The sequence below is a fragment of the Squalius cephalus genome, assembly GCF_949319135.1.
Source record: "Squalius cephalus genome assembly, chromosome: 11".
Classification (NCBI taxonomy): Eukaryota; Metazoa; Chordata; class Actinopteri; order Cypriniformes; family Leuciscidae; genus Squalius; species Squalius cephalus.
Window position 1 is genome coordinate 37,430,594 of NC_137132.1, and position 24,043 is coordinate 37,454,636.

Below are 24,043 nucleotides of genomic sequence, written 5' to 3' on the forward strand. Positions count from 1 at the left end.
GAGTGGGAGGAGATGGGGAACAAAGTATGGAGCCTAGATCAAATGAGCTAGAGGCAAACTCCATTTGCGTCCAGGCCTCGTGCCCATCGAAAACCCTTCTTCCCAACCAGTGTAACATTGCATGCCCAATAATAGTAAATAAAATTAGGTAGAGCTAGGCCAGTGTAGCAAATTAGCTCTATGAAATATTAATAATCAATAATAACTGGTTATAAGGGAGTGAAATTTCTTTACGACCCATTGTCCAAGCAGGCCTTTGAACATGTAATTTGATTGGATGTTTAACACAAGAATCTTTAAGATGCTTATAATACTAATGCGTCACAAAGTTAGCAAAATGTACTTTAAAATATAATCCAACGTATTTAGATAATTTCTTTTATTAACTGATCAATATGGCATTTGAAGTGTAAACATTCATCGATAAAGACTCAGAGAAATTTAGTGTTGTTAACTCTTTCAATAATTTGTTCATTTATTTTAAGACAGACATTGTTTACCATTAGATTTTTGTTGGAATGAAACACAATGTAGTTTGTCTTATTGATGTTCAAGGGATAATTTATTACACCGAAACCAAATATCTACATTTCTTAACTCGCTATTTATTGTTTCTTCCAATTTGTAACGATCACCAGCTGGAGTTGCCCTTGAGAGCCACCAGAGGGCACTCCACATAAGACTATCATCCACTCTCAAACTACATTTCCCAGAACTCACTGCCTGGACTCATTATCACTTATCACTGATCACTTTCACCTGTACCTCATTCACTGATTGCATTCACCTGTGTCTCATCATCCTGTTAGTCTCAGTCTATATATACCTTGTTCATTCATTCACTCACCGCGAAGTCTTGTTAAGTGTTACACTGCATTTCTGAGCGTTTCCCTGGTTTTCTTGTTTCTTGGTTTTTGATATCTTGCCCTGTTCCCTGGATTACTCTCTTGCCTCTGGTCCCTGCCTGTTTGTTGGTTTTGTTTGTTTCTTCGTTTTGACTGCCTGCCTGTGTATGACCCTAACCTGTACATTGGATTACGCCTCTGGATTTCCCCAGCCAATAAAGCTGCATTTGGATCTAACCTTCGTGTCTCCGAGCAGTCCGTAACACAATTCATATGGACTCTTATGTGACATAAATAGATTTGTGTCATCAGCAAATAAAACCTTGTGTAAAACCCTGGTGGAATTTTCAAAGTCATTTATGTATAATATAAAGAGGAGAGGGCCCAAAATGGATCCCTGGGGAACTCCACATTTGATGGGTTTACTTAAGGATTTTTGTTCATTAATATTTACATATTGCTGTCTACCAAATAAATAACTTGTGATTCAGCTAAGTGCTAGTCCTCTAATTCCATAATGATGTAATTTATTCAATAAGATTTCAAAATCAATAGTATCAAACGCCTTAGATAAATAAAAATCAAAATACCAATACCACTGTCGCCTTTATCAATGGCATCATTGATCTTTTCAATCAGATCGAGTACAGCCATGCATGTAGTATTTTGTTTTCCCTAAAACCATATTGGGATGAAGCAATAATATTTAGCTTATCAAGGTAGCCATTTAACCTATTGTACACTACTCTTTCTAAAACCTTAGAGATTGTAGGCAAGATTGATATAGTACGATAATTGTTCATATCAGCAAAGAAAGATTTATACAATAAGTCAGTGGCTCCATGATATCAAGTGCTATGGCTTTCAGAATTTTACTTCAAATTTCATCCTCACCAGCAGTGTACAAGCTTCGTAAATTTGTGATAATTTTATAGACTTCATCACAGTAAGTTGGTACCATAAAAAAGGAGTTAACATAAGTGCCCGGCAAGTAATGGCTGAAAGAAATACCCTGAGGTTGAATTATTTTGTTAGAGAGTGTTTCCCCAATAGAGTTAAAGTAATTATTAAAGTTATTTGCTAAATCAATGTCATTTGTAAAAGTATTACCTGAATGTGAGTGTATGCCCACAGCATTTTGGAGCACAGTGCTGTTTTTGCTCTTGTTAAGGACTTCATTTAGCACTTTCCAGGACCTCTTGGAGTCACCCTGTGATGCTTTTATGAGGTATGTATAATGGTTACTTTTACTTTTCCTTATTATATGTGTAAGTTTATTCCTGTAACTAGTGTATATTTCCTTGTTCATAGCACTTGGGGTTTTTAAGGAACATTTATAAAGTTTATTTTTGTGGGTGATAGATTTTAAGATACCCTTTGTAAGCCAGGGCTTGTGACCAGTTGTGCTGTATACGACATCCTTTTCTGGGATGTTACAATAAATGGAGTTTGTGATCTCATTTATAAAGTTGTCATATGCAGTGTCAGGATCGTTGCAGTCATAGACTGCTTCCCATGTTTTAGCCTGTAAGCTTTCACTCAGTTGTTTCAGAGTTCTCTCATTTAGTACTTTAGTTTTTGTTTTTCGCCATGGTAATTTAGTTTTACTAGCAAGATCTAGAAATAATACAATTGGAAAATGATCAGTAATGTCAGATAACACAACTCCAGATTCTAGCCTAGTGTTTTGAATGTTTGTGATGATATTGTCAATAGCTGACCTAGTAGAATGCGTCTGGTAAAATGATTTATGGTACAAAAAAAGAAGATGAATGTAAGGTATTAATTAAGTCACTCTTTACAACATCATCTCTGGAGACATCAATATTGAAGTCCCCTAGTAGGACACTAGTCTTTATTTTTCCTGTTTATGGAAAATAAAATTTGAGAACACGATTTAAGGTTATGATGATGATATCAGCTATTAATCAAAGTTTCCTGTTCTCTCTACTGTAAGTTAAATGAGTCAGATTACTGAGACTCTCACCCTCTGTCTTTAATAGATCTTGGAGCCCCTGTCCCAGTCTTTGAATAGTTATGCTGATTGGATTAGGATTGGTAACACTATCAAAGTCTAGGACGGGTTCCTAAACCTGTATAATTCATTTGCATGCTTTGTGTAAGGTCGTCACCCAGGTGCTTTATCTCCATTTCTAAACACTGTACTAAATGTATATAAACTACAATGTACACTGCCTTAGTTAGACTTGATGACTGCAGCCGGCAGCTTGTGTTCTCAATAAAGAGTCCTGCTGAAGATACAACCAAGTCTCCTGGTCTTCGCTTCTGAGTTTCCTACAGCCCCAAAACGTCTTACAGAACTTTTGTCCCATCCTGTTTAAAATGATATTTATTAGAACCACTCTTTGAGCTTATTTTTGTGTGTGAAAGGTATTGGAAAAATAACTATTTATTATTACAGCATAACCCATTTTCCCTAAGTTGAAGTGAGACTAAATTTTTAAACATTGCCTAATTTTTAATTTGCCTCATTTGCATATTTTTTTGTTGCCTAATTATAAATGATCCAACAAAATGGGCCTAGAGAGAGCAAAAGAGTATGTTTTAGCATAGCTATTATTTAACTGTAAGAAGTAAAAGCATACACCCTTCACTCTACAGTTGTTTGAACGACTGTGAAAGATGCACCTTCAAATAAAAAAGGCAATTAAACCAGCCCGGTCTCACCCCAAAACGTCATGTACTGACGGGTCTTGACCATACAGCAACATACGACGAAAAGGGTACCCCTAAAACGTCCATATGAGACGAAGACATAAGCGCACCAGCAGCGCCTCCTAGCGGTACCCTAACGCATACCTAAACCTACCCATAACCCGAATCGTCACATATGGACGTTTTAGGGGTACCGTTTTCGTCGTATGTTGCCGTATGGTCAAGACCCGTCAGTATGTGACGTTTTGGGGTGAGACTGTGTTAATTAAACAGAGTGTATATTGGAAATTACAGCTTTTTTTACTGATCAAGCCAAATTTGAGTAGCCACAGCACTCGAAACGACTGGTCCAATCAGATTGTAATACCTATCACCACTAGACTAGTGACGTCAAAACAATCCACAGGATTTTGTGAGATTATGAGGGGTGGACCTCTGTTCTTCTAGATTTGGGGGCAAGATATTTTCTACATTTGAATGCATTAATCTGAACTTTGAGAGTTCAAACCCATGTTCAGCAGGCAGCCTATGAATATAAATCAAACTTGCATCACAAGTGTATTGTTATTCTCAAACCATTTGCTGACCAAACAGAATTTCATTAAGTTTAGTAACAACATGTAACATTGTTTACATCAATTAATTTGGACAAATATCAGGTACCGTATATAGCTACATGTTAATTTTTCTCAAGGAAAAATCTCCTTGAGTTGATATTATTATTAAAGGTTGAAATTAAATCAAATATAATATGTTTTTTATAATAATAACGTTTTAATATTTTTTATGATATGAGTAAAATTATGATATGTAATATAGTGCATATATTTAGCAAAAATACTCCTCTCTATAGGCCAAGTTAATCTTTCTAGCTATATGCAGTGGCCATGGCTTTTCTGAGGTAAATGTTACGTTACGTGACATATTGTTCTCATGAGACATGATATATTTCAGCAAGTTGTAGGCTACTGTATCTTCCAACATAGTTCATTCGAATTTATTTACAAACTAAAGAAGAGCTTTAGATCAGTTCACGTGCCGCTTGAACCGAGGTGCTACAGCGATCTGTCACGTCATATTAAAGAGCGCCAAAACGGTATTTATTGTTTGAATTTAGTAATAAAATTGACATAATTTGAAAGCTGAGACTGTTTCGTATCAAAAGCAGGGGCGTTTCTAGGTTTTAAAAACATCAGGGGCTGAGCCCGAAACGTCAGGGTCTGGGGTTATAAGATAACATGATTCGATACAGAGAATAATATTGTAGGCCCATATGCAGGGGCTGTCAGGGTGTGGTGCGGGATGAAGAAGGCGAAGAGACAAATGACTCCAATACATAAATTTGACTAATTAACTCAGGCAAATACAGGCAGAAGGTTTACACATACACCAAACATGACGTAACACAGACGAACACGGACAAGGACTAACTGAACTGAGAGAGCTAAATACAGACACTGATGAACACTAATTACAGAAACACGGGTGGAACAGATAATTAACTAGACACAGGTGAATTAACTGAACTGATAATGACGGAAAGACAAGTCCAATGAAAAAACAAACTAAACAGAAACACAACAGAAACCCAACACTGACAGGGGCGTTTCTAGGTTTTAAAAACATCAGGGGCTGAGCCCGAAACGTCAGGGTCTGGGGTTATAAGATAACATGATTCGATACAGAGAATAATATTGTAGGCCATATGCAGGGGGCAGACCTGGGTCAAAAATTCAGCCCTGGCACTGTAGCCACACCAGCCCACATTACCACACAAACACACACGCATTGAAATGTGAGGTATTACTAAATGCTTAATAACTACCTGAATTAACCCTGAATTACAGTAGAAATACATAGTGTGTAGAAATACACACTAAGTAACTATTACTATATGTCTGAATAACAATATGTATTTAAACAGTTTATTAATCATTTACTTACACTTTCTAAGTGATCTTATGAACCACTGACAACTCCTAAATAACTGGTTAGTAAATAGTGCAATACTTCATTTAGAAATGATAAATTTATCATTAATAAAGTATGAAAATTATTAAACACATTATAGATATGCTTATAAATCAAGAACAACACATTTATAACTGTATTTATAAACCGCTTATTAATATCTATTAATGCTTTATAAATGACGAATTAACTGTTTACTAATGCTTAATAAATGATTAATAGCGTGCAGTTATTATAAAGTGTTACCCTTTTTTCTTTTCTTTTACTAACATTGTAAATAACTCTTGTAAGTTAATAGAGCAAACACAAAGCAGTGTGTGAGCATGCAAAAAATCCTTCAGCCAATAACTTCTCTGTGATCATTGAGGTGATATGTTGTCACTGTCAAGGGTTCATTTGTGCAGTTAAAATCATCTAGCCTGTACCTCTCACCATATCAACAGACTACCTGAGATGGGATGATGTAGTCAGCCACATCCCAGATCTGTTCACCGAGCTCGCTGGTGTTTGTTAGACCGATGCCTTTCACTTTGGTTGTGACAGAGCTGAGGATGTTGTCAGTGGTCTGGTGGTCTCGACGCAGAATCACATACCTGTAACAGAATCACATACCAGAATCAACGTAAGTAAACATTACTATTGTATGCTCACTATGCTGAAGTTCTGTGAAATTAACTGTGTGAATGTCATTTGTTTGCAAATCATTTAGATTAGATAAAGACTACACTGTAAATTGATGACTCTGAATTTTCTAAGGTTGTTTTTTTAGTCACTCAAGCAACTTACCAGAGAATCCAAAAAAACGCGAACATCTGATACAGGCGATACAATATTCCGATTCTACGGGATTTTACCACTAGCATTCGTGGTGTAGAGTATTCACAAAAAAACCTCTCCACCTTCTTTTTCATTGTTATTTAGGCTGCTTCATATAGTTGAGATTTCAATCCTCTCACGTTCTCTTCTCTTTCTGTTTGAGAAGAAGTGAAAGAGGTCTGAAGTTTGTAGGCGTGTACTAAAAAGACTGCAGAGACACACTGAGAGTGAAGTGTTTTGAGCTCTACTGGACAGTTAAAGGGCACCTTTTATGCAAAATTCATATTTTAACATAATTATGTGTTGGCAGTGTGTGTTCACAACCACCCTATAATGATGAAAATCCACACAGTGCTTTTTTTAAAATCCCCATAAATCATAAGCACTGTCTCAGAATGAGCTGTTCTCAGATTCTATGCAGTGTGACGTAGAATTGCACAAGCCCCGCCCACGACTGTTGACTGACACTGCAGTTTGAGCATAGACCCGCCCTGAGTGAGCTGGACACAGGCCGCCATTGCTCCGACGCCAGAGCAGCTGTAGACAAGAATGTCTCCTAAGCGATTGAGGTGTGTTGTTGTTGGATGTAAGAATGAACATAGCAGTCTTCATTTACTCCCGTTGTTACTCGCGGATGGATCTGTACAACTGCTCTCGTGATCCAGCTTACAGTCTCTGGAGGAGCGACAGGACTAACATTACTGGCAGAAATGAAAGTCAGAGTGCGCACTTTATGACAGCTCATCGAGTCGTTTTACGGATATAAAGTTTACCAGTTTATAAACACCCACTGAAAAGGTGTGTATATATTTGTTTACTGTTGATTGGTTGTAACGAGTGTTTTGTGTACTTCGCTGTGTATGTTGATGACAATGAAAGGGAGAGAGAGAGAGAGTTTATGGATAAGACTTTAATGCACACTATGTTTATTAGCTTTTACAGTGATTGTCTGGAGTAAAACTAACGCTTCATCTTTTGTGTGATGTACAATAAACGTACTCAGTTACTAACGTAACCTCGGTTCTCTCTAGAAGAGGGAACGAGTACTACATAATATCTTACGCTATGGGGAAATCTCTTTTCCGCTAGATATTGAAGCCAAAAATTATCCTTAATTTTGAAATAATGTAAAACGCGTTGCGGCAGCATGCAGGCATAGGCAAGACGGCTCGCGTGCCTATTGGCTGCCCTGCGGCAACTGCAGCAGCCTATCGAGAGAGGCCCCCATCAGATCCAATGGGTCCGCCAAAACTCATGTGGCCTGGGCCTATAAATATAGCTCGATAGGCTGATTTCACTGGTTTTTCATTGCCGAAGTGAACCAGAGCGTGTTGCAGGCACGGCAAAGATACGCAGTACTCGTTCCCTCTTCTAGAGAGAACCGAGGTTACGTTAGTAACCGAGTACGTTCTCTTACGAGAGGTTTACTCGTACTGCGTAATATCTTACGCCGTGTGTGCTGAGATCCAACACCAAAGTCCCAAGGGCAAGTGCCCGGGGCTCATATAGTACATGATCATCAGGGACTCGCAGAGAGTCCAGGAAGAGGGGCTAGAATAGCATCATTCCTGTAATAAATAGCATCCTATAAGGAGCAATTATATTGATAGTGTTCCACACAGCCAGGGCGAAAAAACTCGGCCTGGACTGATGAATATTATGGGTCTTACACACTGCCCATAGAGTTGCATGATCAATCAGCAAGCTTAGCTCAAGCAGTTTCAATATTCTGGGCCGAAAGCATCGGGGCAGACAATACCGATTTATTAGACCGAAAGCAGCTTAGCCTGCAAAGCGGGAACCTCTAGGTTATAAAACCTTAGAAATGTAGACGGGGAGGCCCAGCCTGCCACCATACAGATATCTTGCAAGGCAATCCCACTAGACCAAGCCCACAACGAGGCCATGCCTCTTGTGGAGTGCGCTCTGACACCTAACGGGCACTACAGGCCCTTAGAGGCGTAAGCCAGCGCTATAGCATCAACTATCCATCTGGATAGGCTCTGTTTCGACACGGCTAGTCCCTTAGAACGTCCGTTGAACGAGACAAAGAGCTGCTCTGTCTGTCTGAAGACAGTCGAGCGAGACACATAAGCCCTTAATGCCCTGACCGGGCAAAGGAAGCTTGTGTCCTCCTCCTCATTAGAGACCGGCAGGGCCGACAGGGAAATCACCTGAGCCCTAAACGGTGTGTTGAGGGATTTAGGAACATACCCGTGCCTCGGTTTGAGTATGACTTTTGAGTCATTTGGCCCAAACTCCATACATGTCGTGCTCACGTAGAGCACTTGTAAGTCCCCTATACGCTTTACTGAAGCGAGAACCAGAAGAAACACTGTCTTGAAAGACAAGTGTTTAATATCTATCGTTTGGATTGGCTCGAATGGGGCACCTTTCATGGCCTCCAAGACCGTAGAAAGGTCCCACATGGGAACTGAGGGAGGTCTGGGAGGATTTAACCTCTTAGCTCCTCTAAGGAAGCGAATGACCAGATCGTTCCTTCCAAGTGACTGGCCAAGCGTCGGTTTAGTAAACGCTGCTATGGCCGCCACGTAAACCTTGAGCGTGGATGGGGTTCTGCCCTTATCCAGTAGCTCTTGCAGGAAGGAGAGAACCTCCGTCACCCCACAATTTGGGGGTGATATGCCACGGGCTGTGCACCAGCTAGTGAACACAGACCATTTTGAGGAATAGAGCCGTCTCGTAGAGGGGGCCCTAGCCTGCATGATCGTGTTTAACACTCCCTCCGGGAGGTTAGCGGGTACCCGTTGATGGCCCACACATCTAGGGACCAAAGCTCCGGGCGAGGATGCCAGATCGAGCCCACGGCCTGAAAGAGGAGGTCCCTTCTCACTGGTATCGGCCATGGGGCAGTGCTTGTCAGCTGCATCAGAACCGGGAACCAAGCCTGGTTCTTCCAGAACGGAGCAACTTGTAGCACTGAGCATCAGTTTTCCCTGATCCGCTCTAATACCTGAGGTAGGAGCGCGACGGGGGGAAAAGCATAGAGCGGGCAGCGGGGCCAGACATGGGCCAGCGCATCCCTTGTGTACGGCACAGTTTGCGCGGCCCGAGTAATGGGAGAGAGTGGGAAGAGAGAGAGAGCGTCATCATGTTTTGCTTCGGCGTCTGTTTGCAGGCGTGTGTGTATTATAACAGGCTCGTTTGCTGCAATATTGAAATTTCCAGTCGCCTGAACTCAAGAGGGGACAGAGAAATGTGTGAGAAATGGAGGTTAGTCCGGCCTCGGCGGGACAAAAACACTCTCTTTTCTCCTTTCGCCGGTGAGTGACACGTGAATGGGGCGCAAGGGCGGGGTAGCTTTCTTGTAACGTAAAGAAAACTAGCCTGTGACCGTCCGCTCCTGACCTCCCTTGTGAACAGCGCAGTTTGCGCGGCTCGAACAGAGGGAGAGCAGGTATCATCCCCCACAGACGCGGCTTCTAGGTCGATATCCACGACGGAAGCGGTAGCAGACGGCGGCCGCTGTCCATCAGGAAGAGACTCTAGCGAAGCGGGTGAAGCAGGCGGGCGAACCGGCGAGCTTTTGTGGGTTGGGGGAGGTTCCGGGACCCGTTGAGCACGGCGCTTTTTACGGCAAGGTACCGCGGCGGGCGGAGGTGCAGTCTCAGAGAAGGATGCCAGGTGAGTCCTCAGAGTCGCCATAGGCAGTAGCTCGCAGTGAGGGCAGCGCCGTCAGCGAGCCCGAGAGCTGCGTGATCCTCACCCAGGCAGGAAACGGAGATCACGTGGCGATCCCCATCGCTGAGTGGGGCTCGACACGAGTCACAGGAAAGGGGCATCTTGAAAAAGACACCCAGCTCTTTTAGTGCAATGAGAGTGTGTCTCGGCGGCGAACACACACATACACAAAACACAGCAGCAGAGAAAAGGATATAACGCCGGATAGCGCAGCAGGAACGGCGACTGAAGGCGGCGCGGCCAGTGGCTTCAGGTGCAGTGGCTCGTCCCGCTGAAGAGCTTTCTCAGACAGCGCGGCTTCTTTCTCTTCGGATCCAGCGATGCGTGAGAAGAGATGAAAAATCAGTGAAATCAGCCTATCGAGCTTTATTTATAGGCCCAGGCCACGCGAGTTTCGGCGGGAGGCCTCTCTCGATAGGCTGCTGCAGTTGCCGCAGGGCAGCCAATAGGCACGCAAGCCGTCTTGCCTATGCCCGCATGCTGCCGCAACGCATTTTACATTATTTCAAAATTAAGGATAATTTTTGGCTTCAATATCTCGCGGAAAAGTGATTTCCCCATAGCGTAAGATATTACGCAGTACGAGAGAACCTCTCGTAAGAGAACTTCATTAAACTCATCAGTATATTTTGGTCATCATTCGGACGGGGTTTGCTACAGCAGGCTTGTATTAATAGTGGATAAAAGCAGATGACAAATTAGTTATAACCGTAATTAAACTAAACGATACCTGTTCTATCTCCATACAGCAAATGATCTTTGGCTCTGTGGGCATTATTGTCAGACTCCTGGTCGAAATGAACAGCGTTACTGAGAGTTTCTGTTTTGATATTATCAGATGAGATTGTCCTGGCTCTGAGCGCAAGCTCGTGAGGCTCCGCCCCCTGGGCCGACAGCAGCAATTAATTTGATTTTAAAGGGATACACACTAAAATGGTGTGTTTTTCTGAGCCCCAAAAAATGACAATTTAAACATGCTGTAAAAAATTATCTGTTGGGTATTTTGAGCTAAAACTTCACATTGTGAAAAGAGGCATAATAGGTGCCCTTTAAAATGCTTGAAATTTGCCTTTAGAGTACAGAACGTCATAAAGAAACTATATTCTTTTGCTTGTTATGCCTTGAAGGTCTTTTTTTTTTGTACAGGGTAAGAATCTACAGTATTCTACAGTAGTTTTAGGATAGAGATTAATGTGTATGTGTTGGGGAGTTCATTAATTAGTTATGCCACTAGTATAAGGGCACAAATTTAGTAGAAAAAGTCACAGTTTCTTTGTTGAAAACCGTTTTTTGTTTTTATTTATCATCGCGTCATATTATGTCACGAGAGAGAGTCGCTTGCCCGCTCTGCGTTTGCTCAGTGCAGAATAGTGTATTCAGTGGGAGCGGTCGTGATTCAGTGTGTTTTCAGTAGTTATTGTATTTCAATTTATCATAGTCATGGTCAATTATTGTGAATTATAGCCTATAAGGACATCGAACAAGAAAAAGGACAGTGCTATTATCTTCCGTGCCTGGGTGCGTTTTGTGCAGGTAAGAGAGACAGGACTTCACTTCTGCATCTGCTTCGAAAAATGCGGTAGTGTGTAGCGTTCACTTTAGACCGGATGATTATAATCCCGGCGATATGATGGAGTTCAACATGGGAAGCCGAAGCAAGAACCAAGAATCCATGCTGGTGCGGTTCCTCCTGTGCACACTGTCCCAGCTCCTTCATCGGGTCGCCCGGTCTGTTCTGCCCCCGGTGAAAACAAGGTCATGGATCCGTCAGGGATCACTTAGGGCCCTATTTTAACGATCTGAAACGCAAGTATCAAGCGCGAAACGCAAGTAGTTTTAGGGCGGGTCTCGACGCAAATCTAAAAGGGGTTGGTCTGAAGTAGCTTCATTACTCATAGGTGTAGTTTGGTTGTACTGTGAAATAAACCAATCAGAGCGACATCTCACATTCCCTTTAAGAGCAGGCGCGCTTGTTCAGTGGCGGATTGCTATTATAACGGCGGATTTGCCAGGAGCGCACCAGGAGCGGTTCACAGCCGAGGAGACCGACCACAGCCGAGGAGAGGCGACTTCGTTCAGAGTGGGGCCCAAGCGCCCCCTCAGAACCTATCAGAGGATGCTAGGCCTCATGGACTCTGCGTCATCAGTACTCCAGTTGGGTATGCTTCAATTGAAAACCCAGAAAGTACTGCAGTACTCATCTGCAGTTCTGGCTGAAACCGGGGGTTCCTCCCCAGGCATGGCGCTCAGGTCATCTCCATACCAAGGTGGTCCACGGCTGCACCAGAGCCTTGGCCCCTTGGAAAAAACCCAGCCTCTTCAAGTCAGGGGTAAGCCTGAGGACAGTCTCAAGACGGATGGTGGTCTGCAGGCAGTCCAAAATGCGGCCGCTAGGCTATCGACAGGTACACGAAAGCGTGAGCACATTACACCAATTTTGTCTTCACTGTAATGGTTGCCGATTCGTTTCCGTTCTGTTATTAAATGTAAATGATAGCCAGCAAGAATCTTCAGACAATCCAAATTGTCTGTGCGCTAATTTGCAGTGAAAAGGAGAAACAAAAACAGCTTATGCAGGAGGAAATGGTTGGGGAGATGAGGGGAGCAAAGATTGTGTGTTCTGCAAAGACAGTTGGGGGTAAATAAATAATTTTGCAATGTGCTGCTGTTGCTGCGGGTCAAGCACATGTTTGTACTTTGTTTCTGTTTGATATAATTGTAAATGTATCTATTAAAATACTGATATCTGGTCTATAACTCCTCCCCGAAAATCCCACTGTCCTGTATCTTGCTCTCTCATTGGCTGTAGGTCTTCGCCGATGTAGTTTTCAGTCAGAACACATTCACATAGCAGGATTTTGAACTGCGACAGCTCCAGATATTTAGCATGCCAAATATCTCACAGATATTTTCTCAGATCGAGTCTTTGATAATTCACACTGCTTGATTGTCACTCACGTGAACGAGCACCGATTTGCCTATGATTTTGGGCATTTGTCAGCGATCTCATAAATACTGTCGGCGAATGAAAATCGGGCCTAAAATCGTTTAGTGTGAACTCGCATTAGGGGTTGACCGCGCCTTCTCGATCGCTGCCCTGAAATTGTGCAATTTGTTACCCGTTCACATCAGATTGGCTCCGACTATTTTGAGTTTTAAATCATTGTTAAAAACTCATCTATTAACTCATGATTTTAATTCCTCTGGGTGTTGACTCCAAATCCTCAGTTCTCATCCTGCTGGATCTGTCTGCTGCCTTTGACACAGTTAACCAGCAGATCCTCCTGTCAATCCTAAAGATGAAGGGGATCTCAGGAACCGCACTCCAATGGTTCAAGTCTTACCTCTCAGGTAGGGCCTTTAGGGTGTCGTGGAGGGGTGAGGTGTCTAAAACCCAACATCTAGCTACTGGAGTGCCTCAGGGCTCAGTGCTTGGACCACTTCTCTTCTCCATCTACATGACATCACTAGGATCTGTGATTCAGAAACATGGTTTTCCCATCACTGCTACGCTGATGACACACAACTCTACCTCTCATTCCAGCCTGACGATCCGACGGTAGCTGATCGTATCTCAGCCTGCCTGACAGACATTTCTGGCTGGATGAAAGAATCTTCTAATCTATATCTATTTATGAAAAAATAAAAAGTACATATACTGTGTTAGATTAAACTGGGAAGGTCATAACACTTGCATTGTGTTGTCCTGTTGTTAGTTTCACTGCTTCTATTGTTCTCCTTTGTAAGTCGCTTTGGATGAAAGCATCTGCTAAATGAATAAATGTAAATGTAATTTTTTCTGTTGTTGTTTCATGCCATTTTGTGTTGTCTTTATATTTTGATATTACATTTATTATCTCTGTACAGCACATTTGGGCAACGGTAGTTGCAACAAATTGTTCTATATAAATACAATAAAGAAATACAATAAAGAAAGAAAAGTTAACACTGCTGCCCTGGTTAAAAAGGTCCAACAGAGACTTTACTTCCCCAGAACTGAGGAAGGCCCATCTCTCTGCCAGACTGCATGGTAGAAAGCACATATTGCATTACAGTCTGGTATGGAAACTGTTCAAGGGTTGAAAGGGCTGCACTGCAGAAATCATCAACTTCCACTGCCCCCTTGAGGACATTTACAGGCTTCGCTGTCACAGAAGAGCCTGTACCATCATTAAGGATAGTACTGACCCCTTTCATGATCTGTTTTATGGAAGTAAAATAATGTCAAATGTTTTTGAAACAAAAAGCCTGTTGAATTGCACTACTTGAAAAAAAATAGGCATTGCATTAACCATGCTTGCATTTTAATGCATTGTATTTTTAGGGCTTGCATTTTTATGGGCTGAAATTCAACATGGTTGAATATTTAAGCTGTGAATATTTCAATTAAAAACATTTCAAACACATTTTCATTATTAAAAATTCAATAATCCATATTCACCTTTCATATTTCACTTCCAAAATACTCAAACTGTTTAAAAATACAACCTATAATATTCAACAGGCAATTTTCGGTCCATTTTATTTCGCTTTGAAAATTCGCTTCCACAAATTCGGTGGTTCAAATTCGACAGAAAATATTACGTTGACATCCATGAACTGCAGGAAGAGCAGTAGATTACCGAGCGTACTCTCCATCTGCTGTTAGTCGGCTTCACCAGCAGGTGGTGCAAAAGCTCGTGTTGTTGACGAAGACAGAGCAACAGTTAGAGCAAGCCATTCATTCATAAAACTCATTTAACAGCAATGCAAGTGTATTTGTGATTATTATGACGGCGGTTTTATGTTAAATTCAGTGTCTTCACAGTTACTTTCCCTGTGTAGCCTACAAGCATCTTATTGGGGATGTAGGCTGTAGGCTACTATATAGGCTCGATGGACTAAGAATATGAACGTAACGCGCAAAGTTTCATGCAGAGCGTTTCGTGATATACTGGCATAAAATCAACACTTGATCAATACTAACACTTTCTCTCTTCTCTTCTCTTCTCTTCTCTTCTCTTCTCTTCTCTTCTCGTCTCTCTCTCTCTCTCTCTCTCTCTCTACAGTATAGTATAGTATAGGCTATGCCTACGTGTATTGCATTAGCTTAAACTGGGAAGAGTCATAGCACTTGCATATTGCTGTCCTCCTTTTGTTAGTTTAACTGTAAATCGCTTTGGATAAAAGCGTCTGCTAAATAAATGACTAAATGTAGCCTAATAAATGTAAAATTGGCTTGACATTGGACATTCGCACATTTAGGGACCGTCTCAAAAGTTGCATAAAACACTAGCATACACGTTTCTAACTTCAATAGCAAACTTTAATTGAATAAATATAAAAAAATCCAAAGGGTGCGCATTATGCCTGACACTACATGAACACTTTATAGTTGGTTTTATGACTGTAAGTTGTTCTATTCAAATGCTATTGAAGTTAGAAACGTGTATACCAAAGTCGTATACACTTTAGAGACGGTCCCTAAATGTGCGAATGTCCTGTCAAGCCAACTTTATGCCAGTCTATCACTGGGAAACGCTCAGCATTAAACGAGTTTGGTCTTTTATATCACTGTAATTAGTCCATTAAGCTATACGTTAAGCGTTTTATATGTCCAGCTGGTGAATCCTTAAGTATTGAGGGAAACCCTAATAGCTTGCATGCAGCACATCGCCACAATATAAAGTTAAGGCAACTAAACAACCAAGAGAAATATATGTCAACCTCAAAAATGTAATATTGGATCTGTATATCCGCAGCGGGGAATAACATTATAATCTTGTTAACGGTAGAGAAAGATGCTTGTAGGCTACACAGGGAAAGTAACTGTGAAGACACTGAATTTAACATAAAACCGCCGTCATAATAATCACAAATACACTTGCATTGCTGTTAAATGAGTTTTATGAATGAATGGCTTGCTCTAACTGTTGCTCTGTCTTCGTCAACAACACGAGCTTTTGCACCACCTGCTGGTGAAGCCGACTAACAGCAGATGGAGAGTACGCTCGGTAATCTACTGCTCTTCCTGCAGTTCATGGATGTCAACGTAATATTTTCTGTCGAATTTGAACCACCGAATTTGTGGAAGCGAATTTTCAAAGCGAAATAAAATGGACCGAAAATTGCCTGTTGAATATTATAGGTTGTATTTTTAAACAGTTTGAATATTTTGGAAATGAAATATGAAAGGTGAATATGGATTATTGAATTTTTAATAATGAAAATGTGTTTGAAATGTTTTTAATTGAAATATTCACAGCTTAAATATTCAACCATGTTGAATTTCAGCCCATAAAAATGCAAGCCCTAAAAATACAATGCATTAAAATGCAAGCATGGTTAATGCAATGCCTATTTTTTTTCAAGTAGTGCAATTCAACAGGCTTTTTGTTTCAAAAACATTTGACATTATTTTACTTCCATACTGTTTGCACTACTGCCATCTGGAGATATTTTAATCTTTTTTTTTTTTTTTTTTTCATTTCTCCATAATTTTTATATATTATTGATTGTTTTTTTATGTGTGTGGAATGTGGACAAATACAGTTTTTTTTTTTTTTTTACAGTTGGTATCTTCCCGAAATAAGACTTTAGACTGCACCTGAATATGCATGCTTCCCTATAGTGGGTGAAAACAACAGCATATCCAAAATCACAGTATTCATAAACCAGTAGTCAAAATGTCCCCGGATGACCTACATCTTCCGGCCAGATTCTGAAGTGTGCATGTGATGGACTCTTTACTATCCCATCACTGTGTCCGAAATCATATACTGTCACAGATGCTACTACATTTGAGTACGTTCTGTAAGGTATAAATGTAATCTGGACTACATTCACCATGTTGTCATTGTCACCAATTTAATTTTTACGTTTTAGTGTTGTGGACAATAATTATATCGTTTGCCAAGTAATAAAATTAAAAAAATAAAGAGATTGTTCATTTTATGTTTTGTGAGGTAAGTTGTAATAATGCTTTGTTTTAGTACATATACTTAAAATTATAATATAATATTGTGTGTACTCTGTACTGTTACTGGATGCTCATCTGTTGCAAACAAATATGGGAAATACCTCTAAAGATAAAAACTTTGCAATGGCTACTTGTCCTGAAAGTTACCTCGGTTATTGAAACCAAAAGTTGAGGTTTGAGTACATTGACCCGGGAAACTTGCTTGACCTGCATTCTGGGATATCCACCGGAGGCTGGGCTCGAGCTAAAACACTGAATCAGTCCTGTTTTAGCACAGACTACATGTACTTGTCTTATGCGGTTAACAGAGCTGAACTTCTTTTGCACCCGGATCGCTTCCTTAAAATAGAGTATTGCCTAAACATTTAAACTGTTTAGCCACTTATTAAACTGAAGCCTTCAGAGAAGCAGCATGAAAACAAGTAGGCATAAGCCATCTTTAATACCATTCACTTGCCTCTAGCAGAACAAAATACAACAGATCTGAAAAAAGGAGTTGAATCTGGACCTGACCCCAGTTCTAGAAGAGCCCTGGAGTGAAAACTGAACACAAGGAAAAGCATATGGACGTGCCAGTGTTTGCATTCATGCATTACACACTGATTCTGCTTGATCACACGATGTGCCGCATCAGTTTAGACATGATGTACGCCGCTGGACTAGCACAGCAATAACAGACACAATCCAGATCCGACAGTAAGTTCATGATTTCAGAGGAGGAGTTTGAGATGTTCAGAGTCTGGCCAGGCTCTTCTCCAGCGCGTCGATGCCAGCGATGTCTCCGTCTTCTGCTTTGCTCCCTCGAGCGCTGCACTCGATGAACTCCACGCGGCCCGGCAGCTGAGAGAACTCGAAGTCTTTGCCTCTCTTGCCCAGATACACAGAGCCCCCGACTGACCCGTCCTGAGAGGAGAGCGCAGCGGATCGCGTCATCCTCAGCGTGTTCCTGTGGAGGACACACAATCAGGCCACCAGCAACACCACATCTGACCCCGTCAACCCTGAACACAGACTAAATCTGTTAGCTCATGGAGCTTTCCCTCCACCGGCTATAATGATTCATTATAAAAGTGGCCAAAACCTCAAGCGCTTGTGTCACTAATCAACACTGACTGTAAATCATATTTGTTTACATATTACATACATTTCACTCAGATTTAAAGTCTATTTATCGGTAAAGTGTACCTATTATGCCCCTTTAAAGGTTCTTAAAAGGTTTCTTAAAGTCCCCCTGTGGTGAAAATCCAGCTTTTAATGTTGTTTATATGTCTATGTGGTGTTTTTAATCTGCTTTAAGACTAACCATGTGTAAATTTGCTGAGTATTCAAAAAACACGCTTTGAAATCGCTGGTGTTTCTGACGTCACAAACTACCTTGTAACCAATCAGATCAACGTGTGTTCGTCAACCAGTGGATCTCTGAGCTGAGTGAGTGAGTGAGTGGAGGCGGGGCTCATTTGCATATTCATTGAACCGCACATACTAAATGAGGCAAGGGTGTCGAGTTACATTCAAGATATTTTAAGGCATGAAGACATTTTTTCCAAGGAAAACCGTTTAAATATGTGTCATTTTGATGATCAAAGATGAGCTTTAAAGGTTGAAATGATTGACTACAAGGGGACTTTAACAAATAACAAGTCATTTGTTTCACATTTACACCATGTTGATCACTTCAGGTGAGCTGCACTTGGAATATAACCTTTTTTAAGAGTATGTTACTTGAATCATACAGTAGTTACGTTTTTAAGTTGACTAGTTGACTAGGATCATATCTGATAAGGCATAATGGGGCACTTTAATTGAAAATAAAGCTGGCCTCTTTCTGACTGCAATCATGTATTAAAATCAACCATAGATTACACACACATTAGCACGTACTTTACAGGATACTTCACATTTATTTTCATCTTACGGACCCTAACATTTCACACTATCATAACAGAGCCAGAAATAAGCAGATACTCACAGCTCCTTCTCCAGCTGCTGCTGGATTAATCTGGCTGATTTCGCCATGGAGATATCTGCAGAAAAAAAGAAAGAAAACAATCATGTACTCCACACTTCTGAAATCCATTCATACATTTCACACATTTTCATTATAAAATACAATAGGCATTATTTTCCACATAAAGGTTGTTGACTTCACCAGTGACCTTGTTTGTTGCAGGCCACCACGAGCGCGGGGCTGTTTTTGGCCACGGTGCCGTCGGTGAGGATGGAGTAGAGGAACTCGGCCACATCTCGGACGTCCTTCTGGAAGACGCTGCTGTCCACCACAAACACCACGGCTCTGAAACATCCATCAAAGAGCCTTCAGACACTGGGATAAAGCACCGCTACAGTAGATGATCACACACACCACTGAACAACCATTCACGCCGATCGAGAGATCAAGAGCCTCGAAAGACCCTTTCACACAGTGGTGTGGGACTGAATGATGGGATGACTATGATGAAATCACATGGAAATCACAGTTGATTGTAAAGGCCTATATATATATATATATATATATCCCTTCATCAAATGTGTCCACCATTTGCCCGAGGAAGACCCAGCAGGGTCGAAACGTTGCCTTCATATTAAATATGGGAGTTTAAAGCAGTGTTGCAGACATTACATTTTTTCACTTTAGTAAGTTCCTCTTGTCCTGCACCTGCCAGAAGGTGGGATGTGCACACAATTACTTTATTAAAAAATAATTAAAGGTGCTCTAAGCGATGTCATGCGTTTTTTAGGCCAAAACATTTTTTGTCACATACAGCAAACATCTCCTCACTATCCGCTAGCTGCCTGTCCCCTGAACACACTGTAGAGAAACGCGGTCTCTGTAGACACTACAGGCTCCACAAACGGCAACAAAAACAAACTGGGATCACCCGCACCACGAAACACAACAAACAGTGTTCCAGCCAATCACTGGCAAGAAGTATTGGAGGGTGGGGTTTGGGGGGTTAGTGCGCGTGCACGTGAAAGGGGTGTGGAGGAGAGAGAAGCATGAAGAGGGAAGTTTGAATTATGGCCGACACACGACCAAAGAGACGACGTTCCGATGAACAAATTGCAAAGAAGAGGGACAAGGATAAGGAACGCGCAAAGTCCCGAATTTACATCGGAAAAACCTTCGAAAGGTGGCGAGAACTCCGCCGGCAGAAGGGCTTCCAATCCGACATTCAGTTGCTCTGTTTTTGCAGAACTGGTGGGTAAATGCGTTTTTCTTTCTAAACTGACGTTCATGTTCGCCAAACCAACACAGGGATGTAATTAGCTAGAACTATGCAGTCAGCGTTAACTTTGGTGAATACAACATGTATGTTTCTAGCAGCGATCAATCTCTATTGTAAATTCACAGTAGGGCCACAATTTGTGTGAATGATTGTTTTCATCCACTGTTTGTTATGAAATTGAATGTTCATTTATAGGCTATTGACAACTTTGACTAAATTTGTTTACGCTGCCGCCGTTGTTTATGCTCACTGGGAAACGCGAAGCTAACGTTATCATGCTATTATTGCGTCCTTGTATGGGAGCTCAGCTATAGTTATAACCTCAGGTGGCGAAATGATTTTAAGATAATGTTTCTCTTTTTCTGCATTCTGTTCTGCAATATATAAAAGCATTTATCTAACTTGGCGACATTACACATTGAATGAAGTATCAGTAAAACTTAACTTTGTTTGTAGTGACTACTTTGACTTTCCTTTATGCCGGAAGGGAGGGGAGGAGGGAGGAGACGGGATGAGGAGGAGGGAGGGTCTAGCTAGCCTCCGTTTTGTTTGACAACAATTCGAATGTCAACAAGAAGTAACGTCTCCCGGGATCGCTTAGAGCAGCTTTAAGTAACTGTACACAAAATATTGATTCGACTTAATTTTAATATTTTATTAGCTCACCAAACGCAAAACTTCCATGCACAAAAACCATTCCTAGCGAGTGTATAGCGCTGCTGACTCCAGTGCGTTATCCGCTTTGAGCGGCTGTTATCTGGGAATAATGTACCGCTGGATGGAGCGATTGACCAATCAGAATCAAGTATCCCACAGAGCCGTGTAATAATGCTCATCTTCATCTTCATCACTCACCGAGCCACGGCCTTGTACTTCTCCAAAATCTGAACTCTTAAACTTTCATGACCAGGAACATCTATAAGAGTCCAGCTGCTGCCCTGCAATATCAAAAACACCGTTAAACTATTGTACTCATCTCCGCTGTAGTGTCCTACGAGCATCACATGCACACAGACAGTTTTATATATTAGATCATAACTTACTCGGTCATTCTTGCTCTTGTATGTGGCACTGCTCTCTGTGATGGACGTCTGAGTTCTTGCAAACTTCCCTAGTAGCAACTGGAGAAACACGGAGAATCATTTCCAAGCTGGTGTTTGTGTTGTGGAGTGGATGTATGATGTTCGTGTTGTGGACGGATGTTTGATTCGTGTTGTGGAGTGGATGTTTGATTCGTGTTGTGGAGTGGAGTGGATGTATGATGTTCGTGTTGTGGACGGATGTTTGATTCGTGTTGTGGAGTGGATGTTTGATTCGTGTTGTGGAGTGGAGTGGATGTATGATGTTCGTGTTGTGGACGGATGTTTGATTCGTGTTGTGGAGTGGATGTTTGATTCGTGTTGTGGAGTGGAGTGGATGTATGATGTTCGTGTTGTGGACGGATGTTTGATTCGTGTTGTGGAGTGGATGTATGATGTTCTGAGTGTTACTCACTCGAGTGAACAGAAGAGTTTTCCCGGAGTCACACAGTCCCAGCAGCAGCACGGCGTTCCTCGCTTTACTGGAGCCCCAAAAATTCCCAAAGAAAACTGAAATGATGAACACCCATCAGCTCAAGCCTGCACTGGCGCGGATCAGCTCTGGTGGCCTGTGTTTGCTTTTACACTACATGCTGGAAATGACTATCGTACGCAAGCTCGTTTCCGCCACAGAATAAAAAAGATAATGGCGACTTTTTATCCCACAATTCTGAGTTTATTTCTCTGAATTGCAAGATATAGTCAGAATTGGTAGCCTGGGAAAACACAGACAACTTCTGGCAAATTTAGATTTGCTCTGCAAGTAGTCTTTCAAAGAGCTCATTCAAGCCCATTTCTAATCCGTCCAAATCGCGGCACCAATCAGAAACGTTGAGGCGCGCTTTACACGATGACGATCGCTCTGATTGGTTTTAGGTCTATCCAATTGCGCCCAGAGGCATTTGAGCGACGTCCGTTGGTGACACCCCTTTGGAAATGAGTTATTAATGAAGCTTTGCCAGACCATAACTCAGTTACTACTGAGAATGGTCTGGTTTTAACCAGGCTACAGAATTGCGTGATATAAAGTCGTAATTGCATGTATAGTTAAATTCTGACTTTGTATCTCGCAATTCAGACTTCAGGCTATATCTCGCAATTCTGACTTTATAATTCACACAATTGCATGTTATAAAGTCAGAGTTGTGAGATATAAACATGCAATTCTGAGAAAAAGTCAGAATTGCGAGTTTATTTCTCACAACTGAGAGTTTATATCTAAAAATTCTGACTTTATAACACGCAATTGCGACTTTATATCACGCAACTCTGACTCACGCATTTCTGACTTTATAACACACAATTGTGAATTGCAGAATGAAAAGTCAGAATTGCGAGATGTAAACTCGCAATTGTGAGATAAAAAGTCACAATTACCTTTTTTCTGTTTTATTCTGTGGCAGAAACAAGCTTCCACACTATTGTGATGTTCATTGGGCCTCATTCACCAACCGTTCTTACGAAGAAACGCGTTCTTAAACCCCACTTACACACTTTTTACGAAGATTCAGACATTCACTAATGTTTCCTTATCTTATCTAAGAACAGAATCTGCGCACACTCCAGAGCGCTCTTATGCACATCTGAGTGATGATAGTTTGCTCCAAATAACTGGTTACTGCATTTTATTTAATTCTACAGTCGTTTACAATGACAGTATTTTACTGTAATGTATTTCTGATCATTTGTTGGGAAAAAAACTATCATAGTATGCAAAGAAACACTAACACTGCAATTTACATCAGCAATTAAGCTCATTAAATCAAATATCATGCCTCGTTTGGCATTTCCCTGTTGCAGTAGAATTTCTATTTCAGAATTACTGAAGGTCTTTTTTTGTTGGTGATCGGTGGACCACCACATCCTCCATCTTCTCTTGCACACGGCCCTGAAGTGTCATGTCCTTATATGGGACGTGTTCTTATGCTAATTAGGAACAACTGGCACGCGCTTTCAATTACGAAGAAGTGGGATTCATCAATCCTAAGAACACGGGTGCGAACAATTCTGTTGTTTAAGAGCATGTCATGAATCCGACGTAGACTTTTCTTAGGAAGTTTATTAAGTACAAAGTTAAGAAAATTCTTAGGAAGATATTGGTGAATGAGGCCCACTGTTAGTAATGTGACTGGCATTTAAACGAAAGCCCCGCCCACTGACAGCATCAGCACCATCATCATCATCATCATCATCAGCACCATCATCATCATCATCACCTTCCACAGGATCCTCATGTTAGCAAAGCAAGCGCCTGTGTTGGTGTGTTTCCAGGAACACACTGCTCTCTGCAGGTGTGTAGTTTCATCATGCTGTTCTGGTGTGATTTAAGCTTCTCATGTAACCCCACACTGACTGAACATGATCAAACCATCTGGAAGACTCCATATTCATACACAATCTCACTGGTTTATGGTTATTTGAACTGTACTAAATCCAATAAATGTGTGAAACATCTAATGTGCTTGTGCAAAAAGACACAAGGGTGCGTAAGTAATAATAATAATGAGTATGAATAATGTCTGGCTTGGCTTACCGACAGTGAGGATCACGAGCGCTAGAGCCACACAGATCCCGATGAGGAACACCACCTCTTCCTTCTGGATCTCCTTGAGGAAGCTCTCCAGAAGCGGCTCCGCGGAGAAATCCTCTAAATCCTGATGAATCTTCTCGTCCATGATGTGTGTGCACACATGGGAAGCGAACAGAAGACAGCGGAAGTGAATGACACGTGTACTAACTTTAGCGAGCTCAGCTGCGGAGAAATAACTA

At 41.4% G+C, this 24,043-nt stretch overlaps 3 protein-coding genes across 5 annotated transcripts in view; all 3 read right to left on the minus strand.

Moving 5' to 3' along the window:
* Positions 1 to 6,537, minus strand: part of LOC307166908 (P2X purinoceptor 4a-like) — a 33,522-nt gene extending 26,985 nt beyond the window's left edge. For all 3 annotated transcript variants that reach the window (XM_079885670.1, XM_079885669.1, XM_079885671.1), the window contains exons 1-2: positions 6,279 to 6,537; positions 5,941 to 6,085 (exon numbers count right to left, since the gene is read on the minus strand). In XM_079885670.1, coding sequence (XP_079741796.1) covers positions 5,941 to 6,085; positions 6,279 to 6,403 — 270 coding nt within the window. In that variant the 5' untranslated portion in view covers positions 6,404 to 6,537. The remainder of the gene's footprint in view (positions 1 to 5,940; positions 6,086 to 6,278) is intronic.
* dnajc30b (DnaJ (Hsp40) homolog, subfamily C, member 30b) overlaps positions 1 to 24,043 on the minus strand; it is a 354,582-nt gene that overhangs the window by 261,013 nt on the left and 69,526 nt on the right. The window lies entirely within an intron of this gene.
* On the minus strand, positions 17,382 to 24,024 carry srprb (SRP receptor subunit beta). Its single transcript, XM_079886184.1, has 7 exons — positions 23,808 to 24,024; positions 21,690 to 21,784; positions 21,239 to 21,316; positions 21,051 to 21,133; positions 19,125 to 19,261; positions 18,938 to 18,992; positions 17,382 to 17,914 (listed from the first exon to the last, which is right to left on the minus strand). The coding sequence occupies exons 1-7, from the start codon at positions 23,947 to 23,949 to the stop codon at positions 17,701 to 17,703; spliced, it is 804 nt and encodes a 267-aa protein (XP_079742310.1). The 5' UTR covers positions 23,950 to 24,024; the 3' UTR covers positions 17,382 to 17,700.